We start from the raw sequence: 19,151 nt of genomic DNA, 5'->3' as shown, positions 1-19,151 counted from the left end.
TTAGGGCACGCGAGGCGTTGCCCTGTAAGCTTGAGCGTGCATGCATGCACTGGCCAGCTGATTTTGGCCTTCTTTTGAGGCTGTTTTTGAGGCATGAAAAACCGGCCCTACGGGCAAACCAAAAGTTTGAGAATGGTGACTTCCGGTTTGCTCGTAGGACCGTTTTTCATCCTCCTGAGCCTTCAGGAGGCTTCGCTGAAGGCTCTGGAGGGCAAAAACTGACCCTACGAGTAAGCCGGAGGTGACTTCCGGTTTGTCCATAGGTCCATTTTTCACCCTCCGAGCCTTCAGGGAAGCCTCCTGAAGACTCAAGGTCAAAAATCAGCCCTATGGACAAACCGGAAGTCACCATTCCTGAAATTCCGGGTGCCCCATAGGTCTGTTTTTCGCCCTCCTGAGGGAAGTTCCTGAGATCTCTGGGTGGTGGGGGAGCTGTTTTTCCCCTTCCCAGGCTCCTAGAAAGCCTCTGGAGCCTGGGGAGGGTGACATAAATTTTGAGTTCAATTGTGATCATACGTTGAGGACTACCTGTACTTGTATGTAAATATATAACTATAGTGATGGAAAAACTAAACCTCATGGTTCTCCACATAAGAACATCCATTCCATTCCACAAGGGTGATCATCCCTCCCTCACCAACACCATTTGTTTATATATTTGTTTGTTTATTTATTTGTAAAAATAAAAATTATTCAATATAATACTGTTCCTATACTGATTAGCTTTTTCTCTAATCAAACTGAATAGCATTTTCTCTAATCGTATGGTGTTAAGATACCTAAATTTAAAATCCCTAGTAAGCATGGCTAGAATTTTTGAGAGACTGTTCCTAATTTGGTACTTAATAAAGGCTTTGGGGACCTAAATTCGTGTTAGGAATTTCAGAGTTGCAGTCTTAACATATTTGGAAGGTATCATGTGGGCTTGAACAGGCAGTGTCATCTCGGCAATTTTAATTCACTTTAATTTATTTTATGAAGCTGAGTGCTATAATAACACATTCAAAAAGAATAATTTACTGTACTTGGTCTTCATCCCAAATCCCCAATTTAGCTACTGTTTATAAGAAATTTAAACATCGTGCTTGAGTAATCATTTCAGAAATCCAACTGGAGAGCATTTTTCTAGAAAGGAAATGTGGGCGTCTCATAGATGAAGATGTCCTGTCTATAGTCTGTACAGTTTTCCATGGCTTTTTCCTCAAGTTCCATTACAACTACTTTAATAACCTTGCCACATATTACTTTCCCGGAATTAACAGCCATTTGAAGGTTATTGGTCTGAGGCTGTACCTCAGGTTGTCATCTCCTCCAGGTTGCTCATTAATCCTTAGATACACAGAGGGCTGCAGACAGAATTTCTTAGTTAATCAGCTTGTTCCAATATCTTTTCCATTTCATAGCATCTGGACAAAGTTACTGGGGTCATCTTGCTCCTTTCCCACTGGAGCTGTTTAAAAAGCCCACATGTTTGGGATTTTTCATTTTTCTTCCTTCCTACCGGGAATAAATTTTGAACAGAAAAGTTATTAAGTGCTTGTTTAAACCAAGGATATACAGCATAACTTGCATGATTCATCAGACTTAATGCAAACTACTAGCTGGCAGCCAGGACATCATATTCCGGTAGGTGAAATACAAATCAAGACTTTGGGAATCTGATTTACGCTAAACTCAATTTTTTATAGCTGAACCAGTTTGATACCCATTTGTTCATTCTCAACATTATATGGTACTTCATGATACTATGCATTTAATTCTAGTTTACGGGCAGGTTGCAAATCTGTACTTCGTTATGAGTAGAATTTTGTGTGTGTTTATGTTTATGTGAGTTTGTTACATGTAGCCTATTAAAGAATGCTATTAAGGCAAATAATTGTGTGACTTTCATAGATTTTGTACATAATATTTCAAAATTAAATTTCTGAGGAGGCAAAGAAGCATATGTGGTTTTATTATAACCTTATTGCATCCAAGTACAATTGGTGCCTAGTGGACATTTTGGTTCATTTAAACATCAGGAATTTTGCTGTCTGAACAGATTTTTGTTCTTCTGACTTTAAAGCAGATCAAAACATTAGTTGCAGAAGAAAATGAAATTTAAGTTAACCTTAAATTGCTCAACCATTTTCTCCATATATGTAACTATTATGTCTATAAAGAGATTTTACATGAGTTGTATACGCTTATGTACCATGATGAGACAGTAATACATATTTTATGTTAACGTTATTTGTAGTTCATGTTACGCAATCTTTCTCTGTATCATCATGTATTAATGCAATTACTTGTCTAGTTGAAATCCTTTTCAATAGTATATCACATTTGGGATGCCCAAGCTCTCCTTTCAGTACATAACTGTCTTCTTTAATCTAAAACATTTCCTACTTCTGTTAAAAGTATTTATCATATTTTGTCCATCTTATAGAGGTATTTCTAAGTGTATGAATACTATTATTTTGGTAATAATTTATTTTTATTTCTAAAATCCTTCTCAGCCAAAAATGGTTACATTTATTCATACTTGATTTTTCTTAACATTACTTTGCAAACTAAGCAAATTACAGTTTAATCTTATTAAGACTTTATTTCAATAAACTATCCATATTAAACTATCCATATTTACTTCTGTTTTCCATGATTTTCTAGAAATTAATTAGGAGATTCTGACATATATGTTATAAGATATACAGATCTCTCACACATATTTGCACACACAAGCATACACTTCAATGCGGAAATGTGGATGTTTTCGGATTTGCAATACTTGTCTACAATTTGGTTTGTTCAGAAAGCAGTTCCTGGAAATTGAACGGTATTTCAGCAATAAAAAGCTTATCTACAAAGTAAACTTCATAGGACTGAACTCCCTAGAAATCACATGGGAAATAGGAATCTGTAGTATTACTACAGAGGATGACTATTTCCCATGTGATTGCTAGGGAGCGCAGCTTGGGATGTATTATAACAATCTCTGCCTCCTTTTCAGATCTAGCTGCCGACCAGACTAATTTCCCATTATGTTCTAAGGTCTTCTCTTTATTGAAAAATAAATTCATAAAAATTGGACCATCCTTGTATATCTTCTATTTTTTCCAGATTGGTCCCTTCACAAATGTATTAAGACTGTAGTTCCCAGACAAAACTTGGTTGGAAATTTTAGAGTTTCATCCAAAGAAGAAGGAAAGGTACCAGGATGAGCCTCTTCAGGCCTTCTCGCGCAGTGCTAGTGGCTGTCAGGTTTTAAGAATTAAGACATAGCTCAAACTGTAAAATCATTCAAGAATCTTCTTAGCCAACCTCTTTAAGATATAATAATACTATTCTCGTGCAGAGGCATTACAAATATAGATCAAAATCATACATGTTATTTTGTGTCATTTGGGTTTGTCTTAATAAAAGTATTGTACAACAGTATATTTCAAATACTCAATTAAAATTATTTAAGCTTAAGGAAATTTTTAAAAGGAATAATTGAACTGAAGTTCATTTCAGATGAGAGCAGTGGTGAAATTCAAATTTTTTTACTACCGGTTCTGAGGGCATGGCTTGGTGGGTGTGGCAGAGGAAGGATACTGCAAAATCTCCATTACCTCCCCACTCCAGGGGAAGGATACTGCAAAATCTCCATTCCCGCCCCACTCTGGGGCCAGCCAGAGGTGGTATTTGCCAGTTCTCCCAACTACTCAAAATGTCCACTACCAGTTCTCCAGAACCTGTCAGAACCTGCTTAATTTCACCCCTGGTTGAGAGGCCATTTTTTGATTCACTGTTACCTGAAATGCTACAGTCCATTCTTTCTAAAGGGAATATAGGGGAATTATTATGCTATAGTTCTCCCCACCTGATATATGTGCATATGACTGTCCTCTGGAATAAGCCCTGAGCTACAGACATCTCCCACTCTAATCATGTTCCAGAAGGCCTTATACCTGGCTTTGTCCCTTGGGGTAGGGTGGATAAAATCCCTCTATACTTAATCAGAGGTATCTGATATTTGTTGCCTATATATTGATGTTATTGTCTAGATTGCCATTCTATTATTTCCTTTATTATATTTCCTATTTATTATAACTATGTGATTGCTATGAACCAACAACTTAATGGCATGTAATCAATTAATCAATCAATTGGTTTTTTTTAAACAAAGTTTTATTGGTTTTTTGGTGTTTTACAAAAGGAAAAGGTATGGGGAAGGTTACAAATTGTGGCAGCCGCAAACTGCGGTAGGTATACGCCCCCTCCAGACTCATGGTGTACATTTGCATAGCATTCAAATATTACATGATAACATATAGTCAGTGTGATAAATTAAAGATAATTTCAATCAATTTGTATCATGTGGATTTTCTTACTTATTTGTGTGATCTAAGCTTTCTTGATGTCGCCCCATCTCCCCCCGTTGGCAGTGCTCCGGCCCCTCCCGTGTCTTGTGTATCTACTGGTTTTTGTTGTTGTTGTTGTGAGTCACCCAGAGACAAGTTGGGAGGTATTAAAATCTAAATTCAGGTAGTCCTTGGGTTACAACCATAATGGAGCCTGCCCATCGCACTTGTAAGTTGGTGACAGCTGTAAATCTGATCATCCACATGACACCTGATTTTACAACCTGATTTGAAGCAGTTGTTAAGCAAATATTCTGGTTGTTAAATGAACCTATGGTTTGCTATAGGCTGGTTTTGCCAAAACCCAGAAGTAAATACTGTCTTTCAGCAAAACCGTCATAAAACCTGGTCATGTGACCATGGGACACTGCAATGGTAGTAAATGTGGCCTGGCTGAGTGCCCTAAGTGGTCCTGACCATCATAGCTTTAAATATGGCTGCTAAATTCCTCAGGGAGCTCTAGGATTACCCATAAATAACTACGGGGTTTTTTTTGAATTTCAGAAAACATAACTAAAGAAGGAACAATCTTACAAACAAGTACTTACCAGAATTCTATATCAATATTTGATGATATCTTTGATGTCAGCCTCATGAAGAAAGGTTTCCTTTTTTGTTATACTCTTGTTGTACTCTTATTTGCTTCTTAAAACATATAGAAATATGGCTTTGGAAGTTTCATACCACCTGATTCTCACATTATATTCAATACTTAGCTATCATTATATGAAAGATATGAATTGCTTTAATACATTATGTGAAATGTATTTTACATTTTGTGTTAAAAAAAATCTTACTAACGTGAACAACTAACATGGTTCAATACTTCAATATAATAGAGCATACTAATCTTGTGTAACATTTTATTTTGTTTATTTATTTATTAGAATTTGTCAAACAAAAACGAGAAGAAAAAAATGCAATAACAGGGACAATAGGCATCCTAGTGCACTTATGCACGCCTTCTCTACTGACCACTTAAGTATGAAGTAAGATCCACAGAAGTCAATTTGTGACTGAAACTGTGAAAATTTGTAGCTGAGACAACTGGATCAGCTAGAGCCGTGTACCCATTTGTCAGACACGCGAGGCGTTGCCCTGTCAGCTGGCTAGCGCACATACGCGCACTGGACAGCTGAGTTCAGCCTTTTTTAAAGCCATTTTTCACCCTCCCCAGACTCCAGATTCTTTATAGGAGCCTGGGGAGCGCGAAAAGAGCCCCCACCCGCCCTCCGGAGGCTTCAGGAGCTTCCCTGAAGCCTCCAGAACACAAAAAAGGCCCTTGCTCGTAGAGTTAGTTTAAGCCCTCTGGAGGCTTCAGGGACCTTCAGGAGGCTTCCCTGAAGCCTCCGGAGGACTAAAAACGACCCTACGAGCAAACTGGAAGTCACTTCCGGTTTGCCGGTAGAGTCGGTTTAAGCCCTCCGGAGACTTCAGGGACCTTCAGGAGGCTTCCCTGAAGCCTCCAGAGGGCTTAAATCGGCCCTATGAGCAAACCGGAAGTGACTTCTGGTTTGCTCGTAGGGTCGTTTGTTGCTCTCTTCCTGAAGGTCCCTGAAGCCTCTGGAGGGCCTCTGGGGGGCGGGGGGGCTGTTTTCGCCCTCCCCAGGCTCCTATAAAGTCTCTGGAGCCTGGGGAGGGCGAAAAAAGCATGCAAAAAATGGGGGGAGCGCCTCTCGTGCGCATGGGGGGTGTTGCATGTTGCATTATGGGTGCAGCACGCCCACGCACGACCACCCCGGCTCCCCCACCCTTATGGAATACGAGCCAAAAAGGTTCGCCATCACTGAGCTAGAGCATTACAGACTTTGACATTTACATTCACTCAGATAATTTATACAGTCTCTAACTAGTTAACTATCCTCCATTACTACTGATTATCATCTTATAGCATTTCTGAAATATTCCAGGAGAAAGTCTAATGAACTGACCCGGAGTAATCTATGGAATCTAAACTATTGTATTCTTCCATGTTGAATCCGTCTTAGAAAAAAAACAAAGGTTTCTTCACACAACTTTAGAACTGCTCAATGGGCAGAACCTTCCTTTTCAGTCACATTTAGTGTGCTGAAAAGCTTTTGACCACTTTTGAAAGAGTAACATTGCATCTAAAAAGATGGTATTGACTTTATAGCCTTTAAGATTCAGTGCACAGAACTGTGATAAAACTATCCTTTCTTCTTTCTTTGTTAGAAAAGCTATTTAAACATTAGATTGATGGCATTATATTGATGGCACTGTGGGCATTCTTTATCATACTGTCTATTCTTCAGCAGTGCAGAAATGGGATGTAGTCACAATTATTGATTTTTATTTGTGCACATGGATATAACCTCACATTCGTGTGTATGCCATACTATCACTCTTTTATTGCTCAGTTTGGAATTAGGCAGGACAGTATATATTTGCAATAAAACATTAATGCAGAGAAATTTATACACATTTTCCCCTGCTCTAGAAATCTTACGATCACACAGTTGCTCATGTGGGAAAGATTTATATAACTAAGTCTACTTGTGAGGCATGCATGAGTAATTTGAAGAACATGCATATACCTTAACTTGTCTCATCAAACGCAGAGGAAATAAAACAAATTTCCATATCTGAAGTATATTTTCATGTCAAACAAGGATCATAAAAGGAAGTCTTCTATGAATATACTTGCTGGGAGGTTTTTAAAGCATTAACAATTCATTTCCTAAATATTCACATAACATACATAAAGCACTATTTAACTTTTTGACAAATAGTGACATATTTGATGGCAGGTGACAATACCTGATCACAGATATTGACAGGTGACATGCTTTTGGCAAATGAATAATGAATGGCATGTTACTTCCCACAGCTAATTGAATTTATGACTGATAACTAATAGAGATGAATGTATCTTTCCATTTTAATTTTACCAATTTCCCATTTGTCTTGTCCTTAGTTATTAGTTTTTTGCCTCTTTTAAAAGACAATACAATAATTACCATGCACAGTTTTTATTTCCCATAATGTTTGTAGGGCATGCATATTTTGCTAAAATAAAATTCTTTAGAATATGCTCTTTAGCAATACTATGTGCATATTTCCAGTAATATATAGACTTTTCCTAATGTATAACTAGCAGCATGCTTTGTATTTGATCTTCCAATCCTCACCCCCAAGATTACTAAATACCCTAGCAAACCTTTGGTAATAGGTCTATTTGCACCTCCTCCAGTTTATAGCATGTGTGTTTAAAAATTGGCCTCTTAATACACAATCTGTTTCTGTTTGAGCACCGTTTATATGTCGTCATTTGACTGGGTTCTTTTAGAACAAGATATGTCTTTTGGTTGACCAGGATGACAAACCACATATTCCTCCCTAGATTTCTCCCTCGTTTCTAACTCTCTCATCCAGATGGCTACCTTCTTTCTTTGTCAGCTATGCAAGGTCTTGAAAATTCTCACCTAACTTTTTAATTTTTCTCCCCATTTCCTTTGCTTCTGCTCAAAATCCTCACAAGAATCGTTTAGGATAGTCTCCCATTGTTGTTTCTCATCCCTTTGAGATTCTATAATTTCAAAATCAGCCACCTGCAAGAACTGGAAGCATAAGCTTAGACATTGCTATTTTTAATCACATAGTATTAAATAATATAGGTGTGATACCGTCTATGGAAAGGCTGATTACAATCAAAATACTGTCACACTGATCTGGGTGTACTCCAGAGAAGTTGTATGATTTCATGTAGCTTTTTCACTGCTCCTTTGGGTTGCTGAAATTGTGCACATCTGGTCTGATATAAATGAGGTATGAATTTGAAATGAAAATATTCAAATGTGCAGATCCTAAGTACAAAAAAAAATTGAATATGTTCCACAGAAGTTGCTTACTTTGTTAGAATAGTTTTCTGAACAATTGGCTAAAAGCCCAAAGTTATAAAATTGTGTATTAATACATTGTTTGGTGTGTATTTTTTCTTTATTCCTTAGAGCGTGAAGCAAAAGAGTCCTGTGCTTGGTTACGGGCTGCTGGATTCCCCCAGTATGCTCAACTTTATGAAGGTATGTTTTAGAAATCCTTGTTTAATCTATAACCTTAGTTACAGCAAAGACTATTGTGTTTGTTTTGATGCTATAATGTTAAAGGGGAAACACATTCCAAAACGCTAGAACTAAATCTGGTAGATTTCATCAACAGGAACACTAATCTTGGGTTAACTAGAAAATTACATAGAATAGATTCTTGACAAATGTATCTTGTCTTTTTATGTACACTGAGAGCATATACACCAAAGATAAATTCCTCGTGTGTCCAGTCACACTTGGCCAATAAAGAATTCTATTCTATTCTATTCTATAAAATCACATTGAATTAAAGAATTGAATCTGCATGTTGAGATATTCTTGGGCTCAGTATTGTGTAGATGTATGTAAGCTAAGGTACAATATTTTTTGCAGTGTATTCTAAACTTGAAAATAGGAAAATCTAAAATGAGTGTAACAGTTTGGTGGCACTGTCAAAAATTTTAGGTGGTGCCTGGGCTCCACCCACAATTTTTTGAGAGTGACCACCAGAGGCCAAATGGAATGCTTAGTGTTATATGCACACATTATTTTATTGGCAAGTAGTTTGTATGATGTCACTATGCAATTTACATGTGCTTTTCATTAAAGACAATGCTTAAAAAGTGATATGGTGAATGCAGAAGAGTAAAAGAGATTTCTACTGGAATAATGTAGCCTACCCTGACTCCTTGTCCTTCAAATATGTTGAACCTTTACTTTCTATATTTATTAGCCAAAAGGATGGAGAGTAGAAAAATTAGGCGGGAAGGAACAATAACTGTTTTTTTTTGTATTAGTGATCAGAGCATTACTATTTACTGAATACTAATGATTTATAAAATAAGGTTGAAAAATGAACTTTCTTATTTTGTATTGCATTCAGAAAAGGATATATTAGCATCATTTTAATGAATGATTTTTATTTATTTTGTATATTTTGTTTGAGAATGTATCCAATATATCTCAAAGTCAAGTGTTTGTTGCTGTGGAAATAAGTAGTTCTTCTCTTGTAGATTACCAGTTCCCTATTGATATTGCTGCTGTGAAGAAAGATCATGATTTTCTTGACAAAGACCTTGTAGAAACTCTTTGTAGGTAATGTGCTTTCTGTTTCACATTATTCTTTTAGTATTCTTTGTAAAAGTTGTAATGTTTTACACAGTGCAGAGGAGTCTGCAGATTTTAGGCAGATATTGATTGTTACCAGCCTCCCTTCTCTGCTGGAAATCATGAGTTTTATTCATCCTCAGTTTGCAGCACTTCAGCTGGTTCCAAAGCTGGGCCTCAAGTTAACTTGAGCTTCCTGAATGGATCAGAATTGGAAAATGCAACCTTAAAAAATGTCCTTAAAAAAACCTGCTAGATTTTCAGAGACTGTTAGTTATGAATGAGTTCACCAGACATATATATAAATTGTTGCTTACGTGGGCAAACTGCAAGGAAACAATTTCACAATACCTTTTCTGTAGAGGATTATTGATGTTCTAGCATTTTAATTTTATTTACGGTAGCTTCTCACACTCAAGGTGTAACAAGATAAAAGTAGCTTGTCCTGAGATGGACCAAAATATTATTGAGTAGTGTTTCTTGAAGTGGTCTTGCTTAGGATCTGACAGATATCACAGATAGAGAATCATGTCTTCTGCCACTTCAAGTGGGTGTATGGAAACCAAGTGTACTGGATTTAATCGGAGAACTAAAGACTTAAACTTTTTCATATCTTTGGCAATCTGTTTCAAAGTTTTGGAAAGACCCCAGAAGATAGGACATCATTTTTGCTTAAAACCAATCAGCTTAAATTGGCATTGCCTTAATTAAAATATTGCCAATTTTTTTAAGGATTTTGTTGTTGCTTAAATATTTAATCTTGAGCATATCAACTGTTGGTTAAAAAAATGACACCAAGATAGAGTTTATAGAAAGCAGGCATTATGGAGTAATAATTCCAGGCCAATCAAACAGACTTTACTTGTTTACCTAACAAGTAAAGAGAAAAGTTTATTCAGCAATGAATTTTGAATCTGCCTTCAGGAACAGATACCAACATTAGAATGGTAATAACAGGCATGGCTCTATTTCTCAGTGGTTTAATGTATGCTTTTGCTTTATGTGGCCTATATTTCATGCACATACAAATGTACTTTGCCTCCTACATGTCTTTTAAAATATTTTAAATGGTACACTTTTCTGATATGAGTACTATTGTACTACCTTGCTTCCCCTGTATATACAGTATTTTTCGGAGTAAAAGACGCACCAATATTTCGAAGAGGCAAATTTTAAAAAAATTGTTTGCACTCTGCAAACCTCCCAAAAATGGGTTTAGATGGTGGTGGTCTTTTTTTCTTTTTCTTTTTTGTTTAAACAATATATAAGATGCCTAAAATCGCGGGTGAAATGGAATATACATTTAGGCAAATAAATAATTTTATTTATAATGGAGGTCTTTAGGTGGACGGCTTGATAGAGAGGATGCATGTGTGCTTAGATTTTGCTTAAATAAAAGTCAATTTCTAGTTATGATAATACCCATTTTTTTCAAACCATCAGACTAATTGCTAGATTATCTGGGCTAATTTCCTATTCCCATCTCATTCATAGGAATTAACCGTTCATCTTGCATTCAAATCAAATAAGAAACTAAATTTGATATTATAAAGAGTCAATCAATAAGTTCAGTATGATTCTTGTTTTATTTTTAGACGATTGAACACACTGAATAAATGTGCCTCAATGAAACTTGATCTGAACTTCCAAAGAAAAAAGGCAAGTACATGCGCATTCATATATTTTTATGTAGGTGGAAATACTTAAAATCTCCCGAAATCAAAGCCCCAGATGATGTTGTATCGAATTGTTGAACCTCAAATACAATAGTTATTTCCCTGTAATTTTTGTATCATTTATAAAGTCCAACAACAGCCTCTATTGAAAATGAAGAAGAAAGAATGTTTCCAGATGCAACATGTAGAAGAAATGTCATTATCGTCAATCATCACTGTGTTTTTGAAGATTGACTACAATGAAGCAAGGTTCATGACTTATCAATATGCTTTTCCTAATGTTTCCTAGAAAATTAGTTTCTGTTCTGTTTATCCCTTCCTTTTCCTAGAGAAATCTTGCATGGAAAGTCAACACACAGATGGTGACAGTGCCCCCCTCCCTCCCTTGGAAAATGGTTTTCTCCAACTCTTTTTTAACTGCTCACGAAGAATGTGGGGATTTGAACGTATCTGCATAGTAGCAAATGAAAGAGACTGTATTGTAAGAGAAAACAATTCCCAAGGGTCTTTTCAAAATACAAGGAAAGCCTGTTTGGTTAACTAGATAGTCTGAGTATGACCCTTCACTATGATTCCTTGCCAGATAAAAAGCAACAGACTTTTCTTTTCTTTATTTTCTTTCATTTGTGCTGACTTATTAAAACAAAGTTTGCCATGTTTACAGCTCATTGTATAACACAGGCGTTATCTAAGGCTTAAGGGGTTTTAAGAAGGAATGTAGAAAATGTTGTTTGATATGAAACTTTTGTAAAGGAGCCAATAACATTTTATTCACAAGGCACTCCTCTCCCTGGGGCACTTTTTAATCAGGAGCTTGCATAGTACAGATCATTGCTCCAAGAAACATTGTACAGATTGGATTCTCTCTCAAAATGCTTGACAAATTCTTTTCATTGGTGCTGGAGAAGTCATTGCCAGCAGTGCTTGAAGCAAAATAAGAAGGGATAGGATGCCAATGCTGTTTCATTTCATTCCTTTTCAAGTAGGCATTCATGCCATTTGTCAGGCTGAGGGCTGCGCTCAAAAAAGTGTGATCTGTATCCTGGAAGGGCTCAAGTGCCAAATGCCCATAGATAGCATTCTCTCAAATCTTGGAACCTCAGGAAGGCTTCTCTAGTAAAACTCATCAGAAGGGCAGATTCTATTTGGAGAAGACAGAAAAATCTAGACCCTAGGCCCATGATGGTGAACCTATGGCACGTGAAGCCATATCTGAGGGCACGTGAGACATTGCCCTATGTCAGCTCCAGCACATATGTGCATGCCAGCCAGCTGATTCTCAGCTTTCTAGAGAGTGGGGGGGAGGCTGTTTTCGCCCTTCCCAGGCTTCAGGAAAGCCTCTGGAGCCTGTGGATGGCGAAAAATGGCCCCAACAGGCCTACCGGAAGTTTGTTTCCAAACTTTCGGTAACCACATTGGACCATTTTTTGTCCTTCCCAGGCTTCAGGAGGCTTTCCCAACGGGCCTACCGGAAGTCTGGAGGCTTCAATGATGCCTGTGCACATGCACAGGGGTAAGCGCAGGGGGGAGGGTTCTATATGTATGCATGGGGGCAGGGTATTGCATTATGGGTGTGGGCACGAATGTGTGCGCTATCGCACGCGAGTGACTTTTTGGCACCCGAGCAGAAAAATGTTTGCCATCACTGCCCTAAGAGGAAAAGAAGCAATTGAAGCAGATTTGACAGAATACCATAAATTGGCTTGAAAATTAAAACTAATTCCTACAAGTGCAGAGAATTCTGATGGTCTTAATTTTGAAATTAAGCCATAATATTAATTAGGCCATATTGGGCTTCAAAAATGAGTACTTAGTGGCTTGAATCTCACTGACAAGCAGACTGACAGTATGCAATTGCAGTAATAATGATGTTACATGGGTAGATCTAGGTAATCCTTCATCCAGTGCATAGTGAACTGGCTGAATGGTTTTTGAAGGCCATTTGACATTACATTTGAAGGCCCCATGTAAAAGCTAATTACAATAGTCTGATCATATGATGACAAGGGTTCAAATAACCAAGAGCAAATCTTTTTGTTATTATACATTTGTCTGTGAATTTACAATCTCCCAATGACTCACATCTCAGAAAACACGCCTCAGTGTTTTTCACTTTTCCTTTGTTGTCTCATCAACATTTAGAGTGAAAATTCCTTAGGACAAAGAAGCAATTTTCTGCTTTGGGCGTAATTACTTGGGTGATCTTGCTAAACAGGGATCAGGCATAATTAGGATGATGTCATGATATGCTTTTCAATCCAACAGACCATTAATCTGAAGTCCCATTCTGTTCAGAAATAATTGCTCATAGAAAAATATCCATAATATTTCAGCTTTGACAACATATGAAGGCAAATACGGACCACTCAAACCGAGAACTAAAAATAATTAAGAAATGAAATCATTTTTTTTCAATACAAAAGGATTTTTTCAGAAAATCTAAGCACTTACAATTTTATTTTAAGTAATGTTATATTTTTACTTCCTGTGTATATAAAATTATTCAGATAATAATTTTATTTCTCTACTTCATAAGATCTCTAATTTTTCTGAACATCATAACAGAAAGACCTTCAGTAACTTTTCTTCTTGTGAATAATGTAATCGTACTCTATTTTCAGATGCCTCTGGGGAAGGAGACAGATGTTCAAAGCACATTAAGACTTTTTAATATTCTGTCATTCAGTAAATCATTATTTTACTGCATTTGCCTTTACCCCTTCCCTTATGCAGCCAGGATCCATGCTACTATTTTAACATACTATTTAGCAGTTCAATATGAGCCAAATCCTATCTATTTTGTCATTGTACCAGAAATATTGAAAATATACCACTGTAACACATCCTTTCATAATGTAGTGCTTCTAAAAATGTCAAACTCTACTTAGCTAGTACAATACTTTGCCATCCAAGCTTTGGCACTTCAAGATCCTATATTCTTGTCTTCAGTTCTGAACTGAAGAAGCTTCTTAAATGAGAAGCAAAACATTTTCAAAGAAAAAAAAACAAGAAAGCCCAGTTGCCTCTTGGAAAAAGCACCTTTGTAAGCCCCTATACTCTTGTATTTAGGGAGGTAAGTTGACAGCTGAAAAAGTCAGACCCCTATCAAATTAGTAATACAGAAAGCCAATAATTCACAGAAGAATCAGAGTCCATTGTGTAAAAAGTGGAAATAGAAAATAAGGCTGGGCACAAAGTCAGGAGAACTAAGCTAGAGCCTGAATGTCAAGAGACAAAATTTCAGCAAAAATAGAAAGTTAGGAACAGAGCTCAGACAGTTTTGAGTACTACATAGTATGAGGTCTTAGGAAACCAAAATTCTAGGGTACTATCTGGGCTTTCATTGTCATTTTCCAGAAACTTATAATTCCAATCAAACTAGTCGCTAATCAAAAAAATCCTTAGATCTTTCTCTAGAAACTGATACATTTTTGAGTTTGAATAAGTAAAACTTACAGATTCCTTAGGATTTGATGAAATTTTATTGTGATCCATGGCTGAATCTGCACCCTCTATTTCTACAACAGGCAGTGCCTTTGAAATGTCCTTTTTTGATATTTATTTCTTATCTGTCTCTCCGTAAATGACAGGACAAATAGATTTTGTTGGTATAGGATGAGAAAGTATTTTGACCATCCAATGTCCTGGTTACCATTGGGAACTGGTAGTTACAAACTTTTCTCCATCTCCCTCTGTGTTCAGTCAGCTGACACTCCTCAATATTTGCTGATGGCTTCACCACAGCAAACAGAACATTAGTTGCCATTTCTAACGGCAACAAAACATCCTTGATCTGCAGATTACTGATGGAGAGGGGGGTTAAAGAATGGGAGGAAGAGCAAGATTATGTATATAATGTATGTATGTATGTATGACATGAGTTGGGCGAGTGTAGATAAAAGGGTATACAAATGCATATGAAAATTTGCATGTCATTATTAGCCATTAGTCTGCAAATCAAAAAGGATGAAATGAAAGATGAAAAATGATCTGCTAGGATTGTTATCTGTGGATGGATGGACAGACATTCAAATTTTATGTATTGTTTTTCAGGGTGAAGACTCAGATGAAGAAGATCTTTGTGCCATCAGTAATAAATGGACTTTCCAAAGAGCAAGCCAGCGATGGTCTCGAGTGGAAGACTCTGATGCCTTGATTAATCAGTCAGGCAAACATGACTTTCAAAGGGACATTAAAATGAAAATCACAACCAGCAATGAAAGTGTGCTTACTGATTTGAGTGAGCCTGAGGTGTCATCTATTCATAGTGAGAGCAGTGAAGGAAGTGACCATAGAAGTCAGTCTGGAATCACAAGCCGCCTCAGGGAAACTAATTGTTCAGGACAATACTGTGTCAAAAACACTTATGTACAGGACCCCTCTTCAATTGGAGGTCCTTCTTCCCAGATTTCAGAAGTCTCTCCCAACTTCAGGAATGAGAAAACATCCCGAACCAGAGCAAAAACCTTTCTGAAGTGTATGGAGACATTAAAACCCAAAGGACAATACGGAAAATTAAAAGGGTCTGGATTGACTAGTCTCTCAGTCATTGGTACACCTGTTCTGCAGCATGAGCCCAGAACCTTAAAGGAAATGCAATGTATGCAAGTAGAAAATGGAGATTTCCAAAATAAAACAGTTGCACTCAAAGATCCAGTCAGACAAGGGTCTCCATTTTCTGCCAATTACAGCAGTGAAAACAGCCAACTGGAGATTAGCAACAGCGCCATAAGCACTCCTTCCTTAAAAGAACGCAAACACCATGAAGCAAATAAACGGGGTGGCATGTATCTAGAAGACGTAGATGTTCTTGCAGGAGCAACACTGAGACAAGTGATAGATCAAAACTGCAAAAATGAATTTCACTCCCAAGAAAACCTAATATTTCATATTCCCAAAGACCACAAACCAGGAACATTTCCTAAAGCACTTTCTATTGAAAGTCTCTCGCCTACAGACCATACCCTGAACTGGAAGAGAGACAGCGTTTCATTAACCAACAAGCCATCTAAAGAACACAAACCACTTGTTTCCTGTTCAAAGGAAAGTAGAGTTAGCATTTATGACAATGTTCCAAGTTCTCATTTATGTGCCAGCACAGGAGATCTTCTGGATCTGGAAAGGGAAAATCTTTTTCCTCATTTGGATGATATCTTGCAACATGTCAATGGACTTCAGGAATATATTGATGACTGGTCAAAAAATGTATTACCAGAACAAAAAAAGAATGCCTTATCCATTGGTGAACTTGAGCCATTGTCATGTCAGTCACCAAGTAAAATTTCTTTAGAGTTTGAACAAAACTCAATGTCTGATGGCCACACAACACCAAGTGATATTGAACGAGACGGGGCATCTCTCAATGAATCAGAAACTCCTGGTATCAGAGAAAGAAGAGACTCTGGTGTTGGAGCATCCCTTACCAGACCAAACAGGTTTGTACCAGATCACACTTCCCTCTAAGAATGGGAAACCGGGAAATTAAAGTACTTCAATTATGTAGGACAGTGATGGTGAACCTTTTTAGCACCCAAGTGCCCAAACCAGAACTGGGGGAGGGGGGCGCAGAGTGTTGGAAACCCGAAGATCAGCTGGCCGCTCAGCTGGTCTTTGAGTTTCCGACACTGGCGCATCCGAAGACCAACTGGTGTACCGGAAACCAGAAGAGCAGTTGGCGGTGGTGCACTTGCCCACAGAGAGGGCTCTGCGTGCCACCTGTGGCACGTGTGCCATAGGTTCGCCATCACTGATGTAGGAAATTAATTTTTTTCAGTTGTGTAGTTGCTCCTATATCGAAATCACAGCAATAAATTGCAATCCATGATGCAATATATAATTAACAGTTTAAATGTTAAATCAGAGTAAGCCCATAAAATCTTCCACTCAATTCTCTTGCCAACTTAAATGGTCAAAAATAACAACAATTGCAGCATCCTATAAAAATGGAGTCTCAGAAGAACAGTTGCTTGAAATTTTCCAGCTACTTGAAACATTGTTTTTAGAGGATTAGATAAAGGATGGAGAATCTTGTTTACTTCAAAGATGGAGAGTAAGGTTTAACTATACGATGAGCTGTGGTGGAGCAAACAGCGGATAATGCCCAAAGCAAAAGTGATTGGGAGGATTTGATTGACCTGAGCAAAGACAGAAAAGGCAATGCTGAAATTATATTGTTTTGATATGGAAAAGGCCTTTGATAAAAGGCATAGATAGTATTAGTAAATTACATAGCCAAATATGAAATACCAAATAAGTCCAGATTCTAGATGGTCATTTTTTCTTCTTCCATTTCTCCATGTCCAATTCTCAGAAACTGCCTGGACAGGTACCTGCAGTTTTCAGAAATGGTTTCTCATTGCCTCCTTTCTAAGGTTGATAGAAAGTGATTACCAAGGTGACCCAGCTGACTTTTGCCTAAGGCAGGACTAGAACTCATGGTTTTCCAGTTTCTAGCTTGATGCTTTAATCGCTACACCAAGCTGACTCTACTATCTGTAAAAATACTGGACAAATATTAATTTCCCCTTTGATATTTGTTAAGATCAGTGATTCACAACCTTTTTTTGGGCCATGCCCCCACTAAGCATCTCTAAAATCCTGATACTCCCTCCTCCCCATGACATATAATTCTTATTTTACTCAAAAAGTGACCTCTACTCTACTCAAAAGGCCATTAACTTGGTTTAAACAAAGTTCAAATTGCCCCCATTAAAAATCAAATTGCCCCCCTCTCCGTGGTGTGTGGGGCCCACCTTGGGAACAACTGATTTAGATCCTTTAGTTTCTGCTACTATACTGGATCAGTGGTCCTCCTTTCAGCAGGCCTGCAAAGTCAAATAAATATATTATAATTTCTATTTTTAATTCTAATGCAATAAATATTGATAGATATAACTCACATAAACCAAATATCTCTAGGTTTTAAATCAGTTTTAAGAATATAAAGTGGTCCTAGGATTAAAATATTTGAGAACCAATGTACTAGATCACAATATCCATGGTATTTTGCACTATTCCCCAGAATAAATTTGGTTTTATTTGCTGATAGCATTTTATTGTCTATTTTCGAATTTCATACTCTGATGCGCTTGATTTACATGTTTGGATAAATTGTGGGATATTCTTTAGCTCATTTATTTTAGACTTCCATATATGCACTGAATATATTAATTACTATTATTATTCCACCTTCTTAAATCATTATAATTCTTTGGATATTGATAGTCTTACCAGGAGGTGATGGTGGTGGTAAATAATCTTTAAAAACTAATATAATTTCTAGGATACTTACATTTTTCATAGAATTCTTATATACTTATCCAGATATTTTCTATGGGGGTTTTCAATTCCCAAGATTACCTAGAAAAAGGTGCATTTAAAAATAGAGGCTTTGATATCTTGAATCAGACATGCATATGCATAACTTTTTAACAGGTATTGGACTTTACATAACCACAATTGGATGATTTGTTTGGAACTCAAAATTTAATGAATTAGCAATATTTTCTATCATTTACACAACAGTATTTCTGAAATAGTATAAACATGTTATTACTGAAAAATTGTGTTTTAATTTTTTTCCCCACGGCAAATTAATATTTTGTGGTAATCTAGATGCTAAAATTGATTTTTTAAAAAAATTATATGGAAGATCTTGTTAAGACGGAGGGATTTTATTTTAGAACAATTATTGGACGATAATGGTTTTATCATTTTTTTATGTTAAAAGATGAATACAATTTGGCTGTTGCCACCCACTGGTAATATTAATAACTACAACATTTATTGATAATTCAATCTGGATAAGTGGATTTTTAGCTTGGGATATACTTAATTTATGAGAGGTAATCACTAAACTCTGGGAGATAAGAATCCCCATTTTTATTTATAAATATGTGTTATTGATAATGATATGCAGGCTGAATGGAATAAGGAATTGG

At 36.8% G+C, this 19,151-nt stretch overlaps 1 protein-coding gene across 4 annotated transcripts in view; it reads left to right on the top strand.

Moving 5' to 3' along the window:
* STARD13 (StAR related lipid transfer domain containing 13) overlaps positions 1-19,151 on the top strand; it is a 157,650-nt gene that overhangs the window by 111,054 nt on the left and 27,445 nt on the right. For all 4 annotated transcript variants that reach the window (XM_081951437.1, XM_081951439.1, XM_081951438.1 and 1 more), the window contains 4 exons: positions 8,354-8,425; positions 9,442-9,523; positions 11,131-11,194; positions 15,265-16,646. In XM_081951437.1, the coding sequence (XP_081807563.1) occupies positions 8,354-8,425; positions 9,442-9,523; positions 11,131-11,194; positions 15,265-16,646 (1,600 nt within the window). The remainder of the gene's footprint in view (positions 1-8,353; positions 8,426-9,441; positions 9,524-11,130; positions 11,195-15,264; positions 16,647-19,151) is intronic.

This window comes from Natrix helvetica, assembly GCF_964273705.1.
Source record: "Natrix helvetica genome assembly, chromosome: 4".
Taxonomy (NCBI): Eukaryota; Metazoa; Chordata; class Lepidosauria; order Squamata; family Natricidae; genus Natrix; species Natrix helvetica.
Note: the sequence above shows the minus strand (reverse complement) of the source record. Positions and strands in the feature narration are given on the sequence as shown.